This window comes from Actinia tenebrosa, unplaced genomic scaffold, assembly GCF_029948245.1.
Source record: "Actinia tenebrosa isolate PJP-AT-01 unplaced genomic scaffold, QUT_ActTen_1.0 PGA_scaffold13__45_contigs__length_12533684, whole genome shotgun sequence".
NCBI classification, from domain to species: domain Eukaryota; kingdom Metazoa; phylum Cnidaria; class Anthozoa; order Actiniaria; family Actiniidae; genus Actinia; species Actinia tenebrosa.
Genome location: NW_028292573.1, coordinates 11,013,363 through 11,031,675, shown reverse-complemented (window position 1 = coordinate 11,031,675; position 18,313 = coordinate 11,013,363). Strand labels below are relative to the sequence as shown.

At 35.9% G+C, this 18,313-nt stretch overlaps 2 protein-coding genes across 3 annotated transcripts in view; one reads left to right on the top strand and one right to left on the bottom strand.

The window, feature by feature from the left end:
• Nucleotides 1-1,111: 1,111 nt before the first annotated feature.
• On the top strand, nucleotides 1,112-15,129 carry LOC116293182 (sodium-dependent phosphate transporter 1). Of its 2 annotated transcripts, XM_031700581.2 has the most exons (10): nucleotides 1,112-1,784; nucleotides 4,017-4,244; nucleotides 4,705-4,790; nucleotides 5,656-5,752; nucleotides 6,680-6,916; nucleotides 7,482-7,836; nucleotides 8,371-8,556; nucleotides 10,097-10,287; nucleotides 10,667-10,736; nucleotides 11,083-15,129. In XM_031700581.2, exons 1-9 carry the CDS (start codon nucleotides 1,574-1,576, stop codon nucleotides 10,711-10,713), a joined length of 1,638 nt encoding a protein of 545 aa, XP_031556441.1. In that variant the 5' UTR covers nucleotides 1,112-1,573; the 3' UTR covers nucleotides 10,714-10,736; nucleotides 11,083-15,129. The 2 variants fall into 2 exon arrangements, with proteins under 2 accessions (XP_031556441.1, XP_031556440.1); XM_031700580.2 differs by having other exon boundaries at nucleotides 10,667-15,129.
• The window catches only part of LOC116293159 (uncharacterized), a 30,832-nt gene continuing 27,634 nt past the window's right edge, over nucleotides 15,116-18,313 (bottom strand). Inside the window, exon 2 of the mRNA XM_031700553.2 lies at nucleotides 15,116-16,213. Within this exon, the coding sequence (XP_031556413.2) occupies nucleotides 15,339-16,213 (875 nt within the window). The 3' untranslated portion in view covers nucleotides 15,116-15,338. The remainder of the gene's footprint in view (nucleotides 16,214-18,313) is intronic.

Genomic DNA, 18,313 nt, shown 5'->3' with positions numbered 1-18,313 from the left:
CTTTTTGTTTCAGGCATATTTTTAAATAAAAATATTCATAAAAGCCTATTTATTAACTTAAGCGGAAATTCATGTGGGATGGATAAATTATATATCTCCAATAAAATGTTGCAAAGCCGAGTCAAGACAATATATAGCCTAGAAAATATCTACTTCTAAAGTCAATGAAGTTTTGATTGTTATTTTCGACACATATTTTGGTTTTGGAGCATATTGACTTGTTGCAGAATATCATCATGTGGGATGCATAAATTATCTCTGTAATTGACACAAAGCTAATGAAATGGTGCAAAGCTGAGTTCAGATAAATATATATTGTTCACGTACAAAATCTCTATCTTAAGTCAAAATTGAATAAAAACATGTTTAAATATACTGTACTTGAATTTTTCTGATGTAGTTTCGTTCGCTTTTGAGGGAGAGGAAGCGCGTGGTCAACACTTGTTTTAGAGATCATTGACTCAAAAGTCATAATGTGGGATGAATAAATTATATCTCATTGGTGATTGACGTTGAAGCCAATAAAATGATGCAAAGCTGAGTTCAGATAAATATATTTTTTTCACGTACAAAATCTCTATCTTGAGTCAAAATCAAGTAACAACATTTTTAAACATAGCATACTTGAATTTTCTTATGTACTTTCGTTCGTCTTAGAGCGCGAGTTGAACACTTGTAGATTCTTCAAAAGTCATGTGGGATGAATAAATTATCTCTGTGATTGACGTTGAAGCCAATAAAATGATGCAAAGCTGAGTTCAGATAAGTTTTTTTTTTTTCTCGTAAATCTGTTTGTGAAGTCAAAAAAAAGTAATGGCTTTCTTGAATTTTCTGATGTAGTTCTGAATAAGTTTCAGTGGAACTCATTTCCTCGAAATTTGTACAAAAAGTAGGGCGCTACATCTGGCGCCTGTCCTCCTCCTATCTCCTTACGTCCTTTGTTAGATTTTTTTAAAGGACACGTTAAAACCAAGAGAAAAACTTTTTCCCCTCAAATTTAGCTAAATGTATTATACAGTCTCCAATTTTCGCGGTCAAATTTGGCGCTAAAACTGTACGTAGGTCGTGTTGTATGCTGGGCAGGAAATTCCATCCCACGTGGACAGTTCATGTTCTCGTACACCATCAAAGAGTTAGTCTAATCTGTGCTTCGCTCAAAATCAGTGACCACTACTACAACTCCAATTTTTCATCATTTTGAGTCTCTAGTGCCTAAATTCCTAAGTCAACATCTGCAGCAAGGGCTGGATGGGACTTCGAGATTCAAAGGAAAGCGTAAACAGGAGATTGTAAACACCCCTTGGTTTTTGCCGCTCTACTTTGGGCCGAAGGTCATTTTCGTGGATTGGCTGTGATCTGTTGTAGAGCTCAAGTTTGTTCTAATCGTTCTCCAAGCTATCTAATTCATATTGATTATTAGAAAGTAGGATTTACAACATGGATTCGCAGAGAACTCGTACACTTCGTATTTAGTTCAAGACACGTGTTGCTCTCGCGTTGTTTGGTGTGTAGAACAAAAAGAAACCTCCAATTTTTACAACGTGTTTAAAGAAGAACATTATCAGCAAACACAATGTTAGAGCCGCAAGGTTCTGATTACATTTGGATTGTAGTCGTAGGATTTATCTTAGCGTTCGTTCTAGCTTTTGGTATCGGAGCCAACGATGTGGCCAACTCGTTCGGGACTTCTGTAGGTTCGAAGGTGCTCACTCTAAAACAAGCATGTGTTATCGCTACGATATTCGAAGTAGCTGGGGCAATTCTTATAGGAGCCAGAGTATCTGGTAAGTCAATCATTAACCTTTTACATTTGTTAGGTGTTCTCTGTATTCCGAACTGGGTTATACGAGGCTATGCTGGGTTAATGAAGCTCAAGCTTTATTAATATTTAGTACACTACTTCTGATCGGGATTCGGCGATGAATTAATGTTCTCGTTTGAAGCCAAGAATTCTCGTTCTTGTTTTATTTATTTACAAACACTTCATCCACCATCACTTTACATCGTTCCAGTCTTAGAAAATCCATCTCTCAACGTCTTCGAGTTTTATCCTATTATTAAAAAAAACAAGAATAGAGCTTTTTATGTATAACGTAGTAAGTTTTCACCTGCACATTTATACTAAGTGTTTGGTTCATCGATCCTGGAATTTTGTACACGTAAAACATTTCTAAAGCTCATATTTACGTTATTAATAACTTACTTATAAATTTCGTTTTAATTAAAATTAAAGACAGGCATCAAAATTTTGATATTTAAGTTTTGGTGCACGAACAATAAGTTATTATTTGTAATTTATTCTGAATTATACAGCTGTGCATATGTTTTCGTAGTCATATGCATACACAGTCTCTTGCGCTAGTCAGTTGAAACCCCTCGGGATAGGGCTGGTGTTGTTTATACTGAAGCTAGTCCACATTGCATCTTGTTTATCAGCAGGGTTCCGCTCCAGAATTCCTGGCCAAGTCAAGAGCAGATAAAGCCAAAATTTAGGGGGGGGGGGGGGTTAATTCTTCTTTTGTTATTGTTATTGTCGTTGCTTCATTCTAAAACAAAGTACATGGCTGGGTTTGAAGCTGCTCCTATCAAACTCGGTAAAAGGACTACTTGAGGAATTTAACTCATATACACCAACAGTTTAAAAATAATGACAGCAACAACTTCAATAATTTTAACAGGAAATTTTTATCCAGGGACTAGGGGAGAGTGCTAACTTCAAGGATGCAAATGTTGAATTCTCTACCCTGTCCCTGCAATAAATCCCATAGCAACTGTGATCCTGTCTAATCATGTAACTGGCTTAGTCTTCTAAATCGTAGCATATGTCTGACCAATCCAAATATAACATGTAAACCTTACATTAAAAAAATTCAAATGAATGTATAAATTAATCCCTTCATTCCACCAAAAACACACATAAATAATATTCTAATTTTTAAATCATTTAATTAAATAATCTCTCGTTGCACAAATTAAGAGAAAATTGAAAGCCAATTAACAATCAGAAACAAGTATATTTGTAGATAATATGTTAATAGATTAAAAAATTATCTGGAGCCATCTTGTTATTGTTGCTATAGAGCCTCCATGATTCTAATAAAAATGCTGTTTAGTTTGCAATGACAGAAAATTTCATCTTGCAGAAGCTTTATATATTTTGGCGTAACTGTACTTGACCCTAAGTATTACATATTATTAATCAGTCAGTGTTGTTGGCGTGTTTACAATGTTATTTCTAGATCAAGAAATTGATTTTGGGCTAACTCAACCTTAACTCAATCTTAACTCAATCTTAACTCTAACTCAACTCAACTTGTAACTCATGATTAAGCCAATCCCATTCAGTGCCTAGAGCAGCTTCTGGATAAATTGCATCATGACATTGTCAAAGTAGTGTGGATCCACGAGGCATAGCTGAATTCGATAAAAAGAGCGGCCACTCATTGATGTCACCTTATCTGTCCTCTTATTGATGATAAAAATTAGCCAATTAGTATGCGAGAAATTTGTTAGTTACGTATTGTAAAAATGATAATATTATTTTAAGTGTCTAGTCAATCTAGTATTTTCTTCTCATTGGGACAACTACATTCAGTATTTCATGCACACAATACTTATATGCATCTTCCTTTTGGACATCTAAATATGATTTTCAAGATATAAACCTTTATAACATAGCAGCCATGTTTACTAACATGAGAAAAAAAAAACAAGTTAACAAACAATATAACCGTGAAACTTTAGTGATACTAAATAGTGCAATTTTATGCAAATTCTAATGTTTTCTATTGTTTGATTAGCACTATTTTGTACTATTTAGTAATAAGTGTTTCACGGATTAATTATTTGCAATCTATTCCAGCACTTTATTATTTATTATCATTTGTTATTTTTATTATCATATATTCATTATTATTTTTGTTATTATTGTTATTATTATTATTCTTATCATTACTATTAGTATTATCATCACCATGCTTATTCTAATAATTTTTTTGGAATGCATTATGTTACAGATACTGTTCGTAAAGGTATCATTGACATCAACTCCTTCAATGGCACAGAAGAACTTGCTATGATGGGTTCATTGTCAGCTCTCACTGGTACAAGTGTGTGGCTTCTCATTGCCACATTCTTCAACCTTCCAGTGTCTGGGACACACAGTGTTGTTGGTGCAACAATGGGTTTTGCTCTAGTGGCACACGGATTGTCTGGCGTCAAGTGGCCAACTTTTGGCAAGATTGGTAAGAATATGTTAGTGTAGACACTTGAACAAGGTCAATCAATCATGATGAAGGGGATGCAAGGGGTCTATTACTACCATTATTGTTGAAATGAGACCAGCAAAGTTTGGTGTCTCGTTCACTGACTAGCATTTCGGCAACTGTCAATCAAAGAACTGCAATAAAAAAACATATCATGAGGGAGTTTTTAGACTGAATTAAAGAATTTACAGTACAGTAATCCTCTAAAATCTTTAATTCAGTCCAAAGTTTCCCTCAAGATATTTATTTATTTATTTCAGTTCTTTAATAGACAGTCATTGAATGCTAGTAAACAAAGAAGACATCAAACTGAGCAGGTCGTACTACAAAGATAATGGTGGATAAAAAACAAAATAAAAGTATTGGTAATCATGTGTTTCTATGGATAGGCACTGATTCTGTTGCTCATATTAACAGTAACTTTGTTGTATTATATCAGCTGGATCATGGGTTATATCACCAATTATGTCTGGCATTGTCAGTTCATTAATCTTCATCTTTGTTGATAAAACTATCCTTAAGAAAGTAAGTACCACATAGTACACACAATAAGTTATTCCTAAATGTAAAGGGGGGGGGAGGTAATGTGAAGTGAAGGGGGGGGAGGTAATGTGAAGTGAAGGGGGGGGGAGGTGCCCATTTTCTAAAACTCAATCTGGAATTTTTTTCTTTGTTGATTTTTTTTCTGTTCTTGACCGATTCTTTAAAAGGATGATGTAGAAATAGATAAATTCATAAACTTAAAATCAACTTATGCTGCAATAGTCCTGCCTTTTCTCATTCTGTAAATACAATTGTAATTAATTATCTTCGACTGTAAACTCGTTTGTACAGAGGTTTAGCTTTGTTTCAGAGTAGATCATTTGCAAAAGTTATTTTATCATATAATTATCCATAAAATACCTATATTTCTCCTTTTCGAAAAAACTGATCTTTTCACATGTGAAAATAGCATGTTATTTTCACATGTGAAAATATTGTTACCGTGTGTATTTAAGCTATGAGTTAGTTAGTTATAACAAGCAAAAAGCTTATTAAGTTGATTTTATGGATAATCATATAATAAACAGAATATTACATGGGCGCTTGGAGATACGGAATTTAACTTCTGGTGTTGAAAATCTCTCACTCGTTTGCTGTGCTCACTCGTGAGACATCTTTTCAACACTCAAAGATGCATTTCGTATCTCCGTGCGCCCATGTAATATCCTCTATTTATTTGATGCACAACTTAAACAATACACATATTTTGAAACGTCATGAATTTTTTAATGGTATGCATATACTGTATGTGAATCAGTGGTCATCAAAAGAGCAGTATTCATCAAATAGGAAAGAGGACTTATTTTACGTCAGTCCTCTCTCTTTTTCATTACTATTTCTTTATTAGGAGGAATCATTTGAGTCAGGTTTGAAGTTCCTGCCCTTGTTTTATGCCTTCACCATCACCATCAACCTCTTCTCTGTATTTTACAAAGGATCACAAGGTTTGTTTTATCGTCATACAGGGTTCGTGCTACTCTTTGAAATCCTTGAAAGCCCTGGAATTCAAAACCCATTTTTAAGTGCACTTGAAAAGCCCTTGAAAATATCAATGTTGCTGGATACTCCTGGAATACTCCGTGAAAATGCAAGGGTTACTTATTTATTATGATTATCTACTGTAACCTAATTTTTGTTGAAAATCCATTTATTACTTACGTGAATAAGGTTGTTAACTTATATGCTAATTTCCATTATTTTACGTCGATGATATGGAGCCTGAAAATAACGTATGGTTCTTATGCATTGTTAGGAAGAAATTCACTAACAAAATTGATCCTTGATAATCATAATTTTGGACCTTGAAAAGCCCTTAAAATGTCCTTGAATTTTGTGTCGGAGGTGTAGCACGAACCCTGGTCATACATACCAGTCAGTCTTACAGTGTGACACACCGTGCTGTGTCCACCCTACTTATTTTTTACTAGTTAGCCAATCAAATAGCAAGAACGTGTGCATGTGCTTTTGAACTCACTCAGCATGACCACAAGTATCTAAATTTATTTCAAACTCTTTGCAAAAAAAACTTAGATAAATCACTACTCAGATGATACCCTACTTAATCCCTTTGCTTGCTAACACTGGACATTTTCGTTAAAAGTCTTTTAACTATTGATGGAAACACAGGCAGGAAAGGGCTTAACGCCAGTGGTAAAAACATTCGATAGGAGGCCACGGTACAGCATTTTGCACTGTAAGACATTTCTTAATAGCAAAATGTAATTTCTAATTGGATACAGGAATGTTTTACTTTTCAAAATAATGCTAGTCATCTCTGATAACTAGAAAACCGCTAATTTCAGACCTTGTGTAAGTGTGGGTAAATAGTTTTACGAATAGTACATATCTTAGTTGTTTTGATTATTTTATAGTCCTTGGCTTCCATAAGATTCCTCTTTATGGTGTCTTCATTCTTACCTTTGGTGGTGGTCTTCTAACTGCCCTTTTTGTAAAAATATGGGTGGCCCCATACATGCGCCGTAGGATCATCCATGAGGTTGCCTGTAGTGAGGACGTTGGGGCTGTGATATGTTCGCCAACTGAAAGCCCTGATGATAATCTTGCTGTTGAGATAGTGACCAGTAATGGAAATTGCAAGAATGCCACTCGTAAGTTTATTTGGTCTTAGCATTGTTGGCTTGTTTCAAAAAATAATCCTTCGAGCATAAAATGACAAATACAATTAACCCCCTCATTCTAACCATGGTGATTTTTCTTGCAAATGTGTGTTTTGGATTGGTTTTTGTTGTACTTAATAATTAGCCATTTTGGATTTTTTTGCAAATGACAGCATGCAAAGATGCATGGGATTGATTTTTAACTTGAAACTCAATTCGCAATCTGATTGGTTAATAGTAATCGGCGAGATCACCTTGAATGTTTTAGTTAAGGGCCTGTTTAGCTTGGGGGGGATGTTATTTACTTTTTATTCCAGAAGGCTAAGCTTGCGTTTGCATGAAATTTTTATAGAACCTATTAAATGCAAGAGGTTAATCTTTTTATAATATTTGTTTAAATTTTTATTATCATTTATCACCACTATCACTGTTACTATGACTATCACAATCATCGTGACCATCCATCACCATCATCATGACAATCTTGTCCAGAATAAATTCCTAACCCCCTTAAAGACAACAGAAGTTTCAGTTGCCACTTTTCTTATTCCTTTAGCTGAAAAGGTTCCCTTGGAAAAAACATCTAAGACTGACAGCAGCGCTTGTAATGGAGAAGCTCTTTCACCTGCAGAAACAGATCTTGAAACATCAAGAATCTCGACCAACACAATCCTAAGTGGAAGCCCTACAGATGAGAAGCAGTTGATTGAAGACGACTCTCCCATCCCCCCTCATGAACACCATGAACATCACATAAGAAATGTGAGGCTGAGGACATACTCCATGGGTATGCAGGTTCCTGACCATGAGATTAAAGTACTTGATGAACCCAAGACTGGCAAGCTGTTTGCATTTTTACAAATAATGACGGCATGCTTTGGTGGGTTTGCACATGGTGGCAATGATGTTAGGTGAGTATTACATACACCCTATGGAGCTCTAGACCCAGTATGTGCAGCAGGTTCTAATACGGTACTGGTACTGTCTTTACTGCTACGTAGTTCATGGTTGAACTTCATGACGAGCCCCTTACATGGATTAATGCATCTGAATGTTGGAGGGAGGGAGGGAGGGAGGAAAGGAGGCGTGAGGGAGGGAGAGAGGGAGGGAGGAAAGGAGGTGGGAGGGAGGGAGAGAGGGAGGGAGGAAAGGAGGTTGGAGAAAGGGAGGAAGGAAAGGAGGTGGGAGAGAGGAAAGGAAGAAAGGAGGTGGGAGGTAGGGAGGGAGGGAAGGAGGAGGAAGGCAAGTTATGGCTTAAAAAGATTCACCACTTTCCATACATGTGCAAAGCATTCAACTGAGGTTTGAATCATCTTTTATCTCCGATGGAATGCTTTGTGTTTGACCAGTAAACTAATATAAAGAGAGTGGTGAATATATTATATACCCTTGTTTCCCAATAAAAAAAAATTTGCAAGAGGCTAAAAGCTCTATTTTGTTTGTAGTAACTGTATAGGGCCATTAATATCATTATGGACCATCTTCTATTCTGGCTACATCCAACAAAAGGTTGATATTCCCGTGTGGATTCTGTTTTATGGTGGTGCTGGTATTAGTATTGGTCTGTGGGTGTGGGGCAGACGTGTTATCAAGACCGTCGGAGAAGACCTCACTCCTATAACTCCTACAAGGTAAAATACTAATCCATCCTTGGTTCGGTTATTTACTAACCATGCAGTTGGGATATTTGTTTACTAACCATGCAGTTGGAATATTTGTTTACCAATTGTGCAGTTGGAATATTTGTTTACCAATCATGCAGTTGGAATATTTGTTTACCAACCATGCAGTTGGAATATTTGTTTACCAATCATGCAGTTGGAATATTTGTTTACCAATCATGCAGTTGGAATATTTGTTTACCAACCATGCAGTTGAAATATTTGTTTACCAATCATGCAGTTGGAATATTTGTTTACCAATCATGCAGTTGAAATATTTGTTTACCAATCATGCAGTTGGAATATTTGTTTACCAACGATGCAGTTGGAATATTTGTTTACCAATCATGCAGTTGGAATATTCATTTATTTTGATTTTTTACTTTCTTTTTTGATTCACTGCGACTCAGTGGCATTCTTGTAACACACAAGCAACTGGATTATAATTCAGGGCTTAATATAATGGCTGGCAAGTTCCTGGTCATGATGAGCAAGCTCATATCTTGTTTCTGGCTAAACATTACTGGTCAAAATGACCGGCAAGGCAAAGATTTGACCGGATAAATTAATAATAATAATAATAATAATTTTATTCTAGCGTACTACATAATATCTCAATGCTCTTACAATATAGAATAAATCAATAACTAGTGAATAAATGAATGAATATATATATATATATATATATACTACAATAATAATAATAAGCTAATAAATATAATTTTTAATTAACTATTAAAAATATAATTATTTATGCGTCAAATAGGAATGTCTTAAGTTTTCCTTTAAAAGATTCAGTGGATGGAGTGTTCCTTATCGATAGCAGCAGATCGTTCCACAATATAGGCGCACATTTAGAAAAAGCGCAAGATCCATAGTTCTTAGTTCTGAACTTTGGTTTTGATAGGCAGAGTATTAGATCATAGGACTCTGTTTGGCTTGAGTAGGGTGAGCAAATCGACCAGGTATCCAGGTGCCATGCCATTTAAGACCTTGTAAGTAATCAGCAGGATCTTGTAAGTGATGCGCTGGCGTACAGGGAGACAATGAAGATTGCGTAAAATAGGTGTGATATGGTCAGACATCCTAGTTTTAGTGACAAGACGAGCACCAATTATTATTCTAGGCAGACATTGTCTGATGTCTAGCCCTGTAGATGATAAGTTAATAATAGTCAATGATGGATTTTAATGCATATAAAAGAAGATAAGGGCAGGAGAAGGGATTAAAGTAGAGGATGGAAGATGTGTTTCCAAGAATATATACAGCTAGGGTTTTTTCCTGAACTAACTATTCACCCCTAAGAATAAACAGTTAAAAAGCACATATCTTTTTTTAAATTTTTTTAAATTTTTTCTTGAGTTATTACTAACAACGTGGGCCAAAATAAGATTCCACAATAACAATTTTTAATTTACTCTGTGGGTGGGTTATGGATATTTCCTGGAACTACACAATGGTCTTTTATGCAAGTACAGGTTAATTTTGTGACTGATTACCTTCATTTCAGTGGCTTTACTATTGAGATTGGCTCGGCCATTACAGTTCTTATTGCATCTAACCTTGGCATACCAATCAGTACCACTCACTGTAAAGTTGGTTCAGTTGTCATGGTTGGTCGTGTCAGAGCTAAGGAATCTGTTGATTGGACGATCTTTAGGAATGTAGTGCTTGCTTGGCTTGTCACTATGCCTGTTGCAGGTAAGACAGACGTCTCTATAGTGACATTTATAGTGCCTTTTGGGAAATATTGCATTAATTTTTTTTTTTGCATTTTGCAGTGCAAAAATAACTGTTGAAAAATCAAAGCTTTTTTTTCAAGCTGGCTATCACATTATATTAACTATGTGTGGTCCCCCTATCTTCCTTGGTCACAATACATCCAGCAGTATTGCTGGTGTTGCAGAGCCCCCTTCCCTTGGGACATTAACTCATAACCATGCTATCCTCCTCAGTCAAACTAACCAAAACACCACAGCAACATGGCCAGATGGATAGTTGCCAAGAAAAATAGAGGGAGGGATTGCAGTCTAATTATTAGTACAACTAATAATATGTTATAAACTGTATTATTTTCTAGGTGCGTTATCTGCTGTATCATATCTTGGTCTGCGTGAACTGGTATAGGGTGTCTTATTGTTTGTAAACAGGTATTGTCTGTAGTTACTATTTAAAAGGTTAATCTCATTGCGCCAGGAGGTGCGTAAGGTGTGTAAGGCCAATTTTTAGCAAATAACTCAACCATAGCTTAAAAGACATATAACATCCAATAATAATATTTCCTTCTGAAAATCATCTTGGATGCAATGCTAGCACAAATACAAAAAGGTTAAAAACTACATCAAAAAAGTGTGATTTTGTATTTTCATCTTAGCCTCACATCCAAGATAATTTTGAGAATGGTTGATTAGCTAGTGGTTAGATCAACATACAAGTAACTACTTGTGGTTTAACATGACCATTTGATCTTCTTCTTGTTACTATTCATTTTACCAGGATGTGGATTAGTTCTCCATTTGATCATAGAGTAGATCATATGATTCATTACTGCAGGGCTTAAAATAACAGCTGGTCATTAAACAATGTCAGGTCAAATGTTTGCCTTTCCCATCATTTTGACCAGTAACATTGAGCCAGAACCGGCCACTGAGTGGCTGTTATGTTAGGCCCTGTTGCTAAGATGTTTGCACATGCACATCATTGTAACATTTTGATTACTGCTAGAAATGTGTAGTTCCAGAAATTATCCATACTCCCCCCTCCCCCCTCCAAAGAAGAATTTGGAATTTCCAAGGTGTAGAGGGGGGAGGGGGGGTCAGAGAAAGAACAAAATTACAGGGTTTGTATGGAAGAAAGTTGGAATTTCTGGGGGTAGGGGGGTCTGAAAAAAATTACTCTGTGGGCAGTATGGATAATTTCTGAAACCACACAATACTATGACACAGCACCCTTGTGGTCTTAAAAAGAGAGTTCCATGCCAAACGTTTTTTTACAGTTACTTAAAATCTACACACAATATTCATACTTTGAAAAAGCTGCTTTGCTGCTCAAAATAGCAACATGGCAGAAGTAGCTTGGGCATAACTTCTCTCCATCTCAGACTATCTGTCATTCCATTGAGTATCATTTCTTTGTTCAATAGTTGCACATGTGAAAATACATGGATATTTGATACAACTCAAACGCAATCTTATTTTCAAGAGAATGAAGCATGGTCTGAAATGGTTTGGGACTGCATTTGTGTGTTGAATGAAATAAGTGAAAAAGAAATGATACTGACATTTCAAATATTATTTATTCATCAGGGCCCAGTTGTACAAAGGGTGCATAGTTTATCTGATCCTTATCCAGTGGATAAGTTGATGCTATTATCCAATAAATTTATCTGCAACATAAGATTTATCAATTGGATATTGCTTTCTACCCTTCGTACAACCAGGCCCAGAGTAAAAAGAAAAAAGAGAAAAGAGAAAAATGGGATAACATTATGCCCAAGCTGAAAGAGTGCAGTGTTCATTGGTTATCAGGGTAGTCACAATTTTGTGATCAACCAGTCTCCAAAGGCAAAAATTCTGTTTTGCAATTAAATATAATATACAAACTTTGAAAAAGGTTTTTTGGAAGCTGAGGGGGTAATAAGCAATAGTTCAGTTCAAGAATGGCATTATGGGAGTTCATCTAAACACAAGTAATCAAGGCCTTAAAAATAGCTTCCACAGCTACTAACAACACTGGATATCTCAGATATCTCAACACTAACTTCTGTGTTGAGTTGTAAATATTGTTCTTGATCAAGTTTATTATTATAAGGAGAATAACGTTAAGAAACTAGTCATTTCAGCTATTCTTGGAGTTTGGAACGTCATTGGAATCTCCTATTGCTTATCTATCATCTTTTGCTCTGGCAAACTTTTTTGAAATGTGTATAAAATGTTCTAAATGCGTATAATATGTTCTTTACCAAGTTTGTTTTATTCAGACGGGTTTGGGCTTCTGGTGTTTTTAATTGGACTAAGTCCAGCCTTGGGAATTTTTAAGAACAATCTATCTTCCTCTATCTTGGCCTCAAACTTGGTCACTTACTTATTTATTCATTTTAATATATATTTTTTGATCTGTGTGTGTTGATAGCATTACGTATATATTATTATTGTGTCAATAAGATGAGTATTATAGCCATTTATATTATAGTGGTTTCTGCAGGTATGGGAAAAATAGGATACTGATTTACTCTATATACATGGTATGGAACTAAAATGGTTTTCTTAGGATTCTATGCTTGTCATTCAATCACTGTTTAGTTAGGGTAGTATGGAGTTAATTACCGAAAACGGAGGCAATAAGCCATATGTATAGGCTTATTGCCGATATTTGAGGTAATTAAGTATTTTATTTATCAATTGAGAAGGTTTTCTATCAATTGTTGCTCATCACAAACGTGAAGTCTATATATAGTTATTAACCGGGTCAATAACTAACTACTATATATTGACCTCGCATTTATAATGAGGGTTATAACAAAAATAAAGCCTTGTGAATAACAAAGAAAACCGTGTCAATTGATAAATAAAGCATAGTTAGGATGCAAATATATCATATCATTTCTCACTCATGTGAAAAGTGCACGGTGATTATCATTATAATTATCATTCCTTAGAGTGAGTCGACTGCATCACAATTCTATATTATTCCTGTCATAAATTGGGATGAATCTCTTAGAATTATACTTTTTACGGATGATTTAAAGATTGAAACAGTATTTTGAATATCAAAAAGAAAAAGAATTTATGATCTTAACAGAGTCTATTTTTGTTTGATTTGTATTTGACAATATTTAGATCAGATTGAAACAGTTTTTGGAATTCATCAATCCTTTTACGTATGTACTACATTTTATTAGGAGGGATCTTAGTCTTAGTAACTTAGAGGAAATCAACTTTTTGTTGAGACCCTGAATATTTGAAGATAAGGAGTAGGATTTTAGAAAATGGTTTTCCATGCCCAAAACAAATTTATTTTGGTACATTTTCTCTTTGACACTTGCCTTTTTTCCTTTATTTCACTTGATTCAGAAAATATTTTTATAGACATTTTCCAATCTTTCTTGAGTTAATAATATCTTCAAACCTTGATAGAATACGGTTAATGTTTTAACACATCAACTACAAGCCTTATTCCAGATGCTAAACCCTCCTTTGACTGGTTTGCTAGACCAAAAAAGTGGAGCCTTTAAAGGAAGGGGGCCAGCGTCTAGCGTTATTGAACCTTGGCTTTGAGCTATTGTTTCATAATCAACTCAAGTGGAATTGGAATCGAAATTTTGTCTTGATTGCATTTGCTATCTAAACTAGCACTCTTGGTCAGTACAATACTATTATCTCTTTACAAAAGGAGAGTGTTATTCTGATCCATAGAATCGGGTTAGGTTTATCTAAATATCTTTCACCAGTCTCTCACATTCTCCATCATTCTTAAGGAAATTTATAAACTAACTGATATGCATGACGTTTTTGAAACTGAACTCTAAAATTCCGAATAAATTGAATGATTAGGAAATAAATATTAATATAATTATTAGCTACAGTATAGGCACACTAACTGGGACCACATTAACAAAGTAGCCAATCATGACATAGATTGAAAATGTAGCCAATCAGGAAAGGGCAGAATCATTATCACAGCCATTCATGATCGAATATGTTGATGATGATATCTATGTTGTTTGGTAGATATATAATCAGATCTAGGCTTTGTTGCCTGTCCGTGATTGGCTTAAGCCAGATTGCTTGATTGTTTTCAGTCCTTATTATGATTGGTTATAACTTGTTAAAAGTGGTCCCAGATAATGTGTCTGTACTGTAGTAGTTATCTTATCGATTTTTACTACAATTTTTAGTCCTGCTTGTCTTGCTTAAGTAGTTGACTTAGTTTCGAAACCACTCACCTAAAATATATGATATATATAATATACAGCTAATTCAAAAAAGGTTGAATACTGAATACTGCATACTGAAAAGTGCATTCCAAGACCGAGGTGCATTGTGGGTCATAGTAACATTGTCTAAAGTAGGATTAATAATAATTATTTATTCTATTTTTAGTGTATTCCATCTGAAACTATGTACTTACTACATTAAGAGAGTTAATTGCTGTATATTTACTTTTTATTTCATATTAACGAGGCTCACAATGCCCTTTGGTCTAGGAATACACTATTCAGTATGCAGTATTCAGTATTCAACCTTTTTTGAAATAGCTGTATATAGTATATATAATATATCGAAATTTGAAACCAAGAAATAGCTAGATATTCTGTTTATGTCTGCTGTTCTAACCATTATGCTTTACCACCCCTCCCTCCCATGATAGCGTACTTATGTGTGCGTACGAGATCGCGCAAGGAAAACGAATTATCTATATATACTTTCGTGGACATACTAATTTTCATAAGTTGTTTTGAAACCTAATTCTTAATAGGCAGGCACCTTAAAGAGTATGTGATAAATAAAAACATTGGAAACAAATAAAGTGAAGTGACTGTCATTGTTTTATTAAATTAAATTGTCGCAATTAAACGAGTGCACAATGGCTTCAACACGTGATTGGCTGGTTTGTTTTTGATTAGTCAGACCAGAACCCATTTAAATATCAGTCGCTACCATATTTGTACCGGGTTACCTGTGACAAACCGGTCATAAATTACCTTCGTTTTTTTTTTATTTAAAAATTAAATTCTATATTGAACTAGTGATTTATTCCCTCCAACCACTTTCATCAACATGCCGAGTAAAACAGTACACTCCAAGGTCTAGTTCCTCTAAACAATGTCGCCTTAGAAACGGTTCTTGCCAAAGCCCTGCAACGCCCGCCAAAAGCTTCCCAGTAGCATCACCAACTGTTAACAATCCAAGAGCAAATTCTTTATGCTTGATTTCTTCGATGGTTTTCGACACTGCGTGTACTGAATTCACATACATTGAGCCAGCCGTGAAGCCCTCAGTGATGCATAAGGTAACAACTACCTCAAAGTGTGGGACGAAACGATACCAGGACATAAGGAAAAACAATACAAAATGACCAACCGCAATAGCAGCTATTATCCAGGTCTTTCGCACCAAAACATGACCGAGAAGTCCTGGAGTAAAGCATGATATTATAAAGATATGAGATCGTCCAATGAACTTCCCGAAATGATACGCCAACATGTAGTATGTGTAATGGTCACGTGGGCTCAGAGAGGATTCTGGGAATGCAAGGGTGGTGACGACAGCGTGGTTGGAGAGGTACTCCGCGAAGTACGTAACAAGAAGAAAGAAAATAAAAGGAATAATTTTCACAGCAACTTTCAATTTATCCCATGTACTTATTTGTTCATAATTTTGTTTGTGCGAATCTTCGTACAATCCTGGGGATGTCAAATTATTCTTTACTGTATCTGTTATTTCTGTTTTATCTTGTTTATCAGTCGTAGTATCCTCCTCTTCTGCTATAGAGAACTCCTCTCTCCTTAAATCTCTCTCGATAGGTTCTTTATTCAGCAGTGCGTAAAGGATCAAAAACAATAAAGGCCATGGCACTGTCGAGATAATAGTATTCCTTGGAGACCAGTCCAGCCAGGTAGTTAAAGCTGAATCAAAAAGAACAGAGTTATTTTTTGTCGTGATTTAAGGTGAAATAGTGTTAAAAATTGTAGCTCTAGTTGACTTGCAAAACTGGGTTTTTCTTTCAACTGCGAGAACCAGTGCATTCGGGTTTACCTTGATTTATAGAAGGCAACACCAAAACGGATGCGAGGGAGACTACACCATTTACTGCGGTTTTTGATATTCTGTGAACTTAGCCAGTCAAGAACATAACAGGTACCGACTGATTACTTTTGATTGACGGCAGCGAGAAACCAAATTTCAGCGTGCCGCTCGCAACGACCGAGCTCGCATAGTATGGAAAACCGCAGTAAAACATTGTTTCGTTTATTGACGAAATGTTACAAGCTACGGTTTCAGAACTAATTCTCTTCGCGAGTTATATACGAGTTGGTTCGAAATCTAAAAAATGCGAAGCAAAATAAAGCGTTACTTGTGTAGAAAAATATATATAAAGTTTAAGCGATCTGACTTACCCGGTAGCTTGCTCTGAAACTCGACGAACTGAATTTAAATTAGCGTCACTTACTTATATACAAATGCGACTTAATCCGAGGCAAGCTACTCGTGCGTGCGTGCAGAAAGGAATCTATTATTAAATTCATGCTTTTCGCGCATAACGAAACACTCCCCCCCCGGCCTAAATAAAGAATCTTATCTTAACCTTAATTCTTGGAAAAACACTTAATTCTAACTAAACAAGATGCATATTCAATAAATAATTCTTATCTAAAGTTCAAACTAGGTCTTTCTAGTGTCCTTCTTTTCTTCATTATTCAGTTTCTTCTACAGGAATCAGAACTACCAATTTTTGGACTGCTCTCTCTACAGTGGTGTAGTTTCTTCCTTGGTAGGTTTTCCGCGGCTCCCCTTGCTTGGGTACTTTGTACTGTACTTGCACTCGTCGAACTTTTCCATCTTGATCTGATTCAGCCTTGGATACCTTTCCAAGCTTCCAGTTTCCTCTCACCAAGTTTGAGTCTTGTATCATCACTATATCTCCAACCTTGACATCTCGTCTGGCGGTATGCCACTTCTGTCTAACGAGCAGACTTGGGAAGAAATTCTGAGTCCATTTTTTCCAAAATGCATTCACGATACTTTGAACAAATTCGAAGCGGTATCTTGGATTGGCTGTCTCTTTAAATGGTCCACTTGGAATTCTTGAGGTCGATCTTCCTAAAAGAAGGTCATTTGGACACAAGTACTTGCCATCATCTGGTTGTGTTGGGAGTCTTCCGATCGGTCTTTCATTTACCAAATTCGCAGCTTCATAACAAACTGTCTGCAACTCTGAAAATGTCATAATGTTGTTTCCAATGGCAACTGTCAATGCTTTCTTGACCGACTTTATTAGAGCTTCTGATATACCGTTATACCATGGTGCATCAGCTGGAGTAAATTTCCATTGCATTCCTTCGGTGGCTCCAAATTCTGCTAGCTTGTCCCAGTCCCAGGATTGAGTCACGCTCTTTAGTTCTTCATTTGCAGCTACGAGCTGTGTTCCATTATCTGAGATAATTTGCTTGGGATAACCTCTCAGGGCAACAAAACGTCTTAGTACCATCAAGAACTTCTGGGCACTATAATCTGGCGAGACATCCACGTGTACCGCTCTTGACCCGAGACAATTGAAGATTACTCCATAAGCTTTTCCAGTGGATCTTTTCTTTACTTCATCGCGGATGCTAAAGGGTCCAAATAGATCGATGCCAATGGAACTCCAGGCTGGTGCAGGCTTTAACCTTTCTACTGGAAGTTTGCTCATCACTTGCTCCTCAGTCTTCTTTTCCAATTTCTTGCAGGTAACGCAGTGAAACTTTATTGACTTGGCCATCTTGTGAGCACTAATAATCCAAAATCGTGCTCTGACTTTGGCAACAGTAGTCGCGACGCCATAATGTCCTTGATTATGTACGTACGTTACATAAAGACGAGAAAAACGATGATCATAGGGTAGGAGAATGACTTCATTTTGATTGTAGCTCATTTGCATCCATTTATCTACTCGTCCGCCAACTGTTATCATACCATGATCCTTGTTGGTTGTAGGACAAAGGCGTTTTGAGCTCTTGTTGTTCATG

Excerpts from the sequence above, each read along its gene's own strand:
- LOC116293182 (XM_031700581.2), top strand. The coding sequence starts at position 1,574 with ATGTTAGAGCCGCAAGGTTCTGATTACATTTGGATTGTAGTCGTAGGA. Across the intron at positions 5,753-6,679 it reads ATTTTACAAAGGATCACAAG|TCCTTGGCTTCCATAAGATT; the intron begins GTTTGTTTTATC and ends ATTATTTTATAG. Across the intron at positions 7,837-8,370 it reads CATGGTGGCAATGATGTTAG|TAACTGTATAGGGCCATTAA; the intron begins GTGAGTATTACA and ends TTTTGTTTGTAG.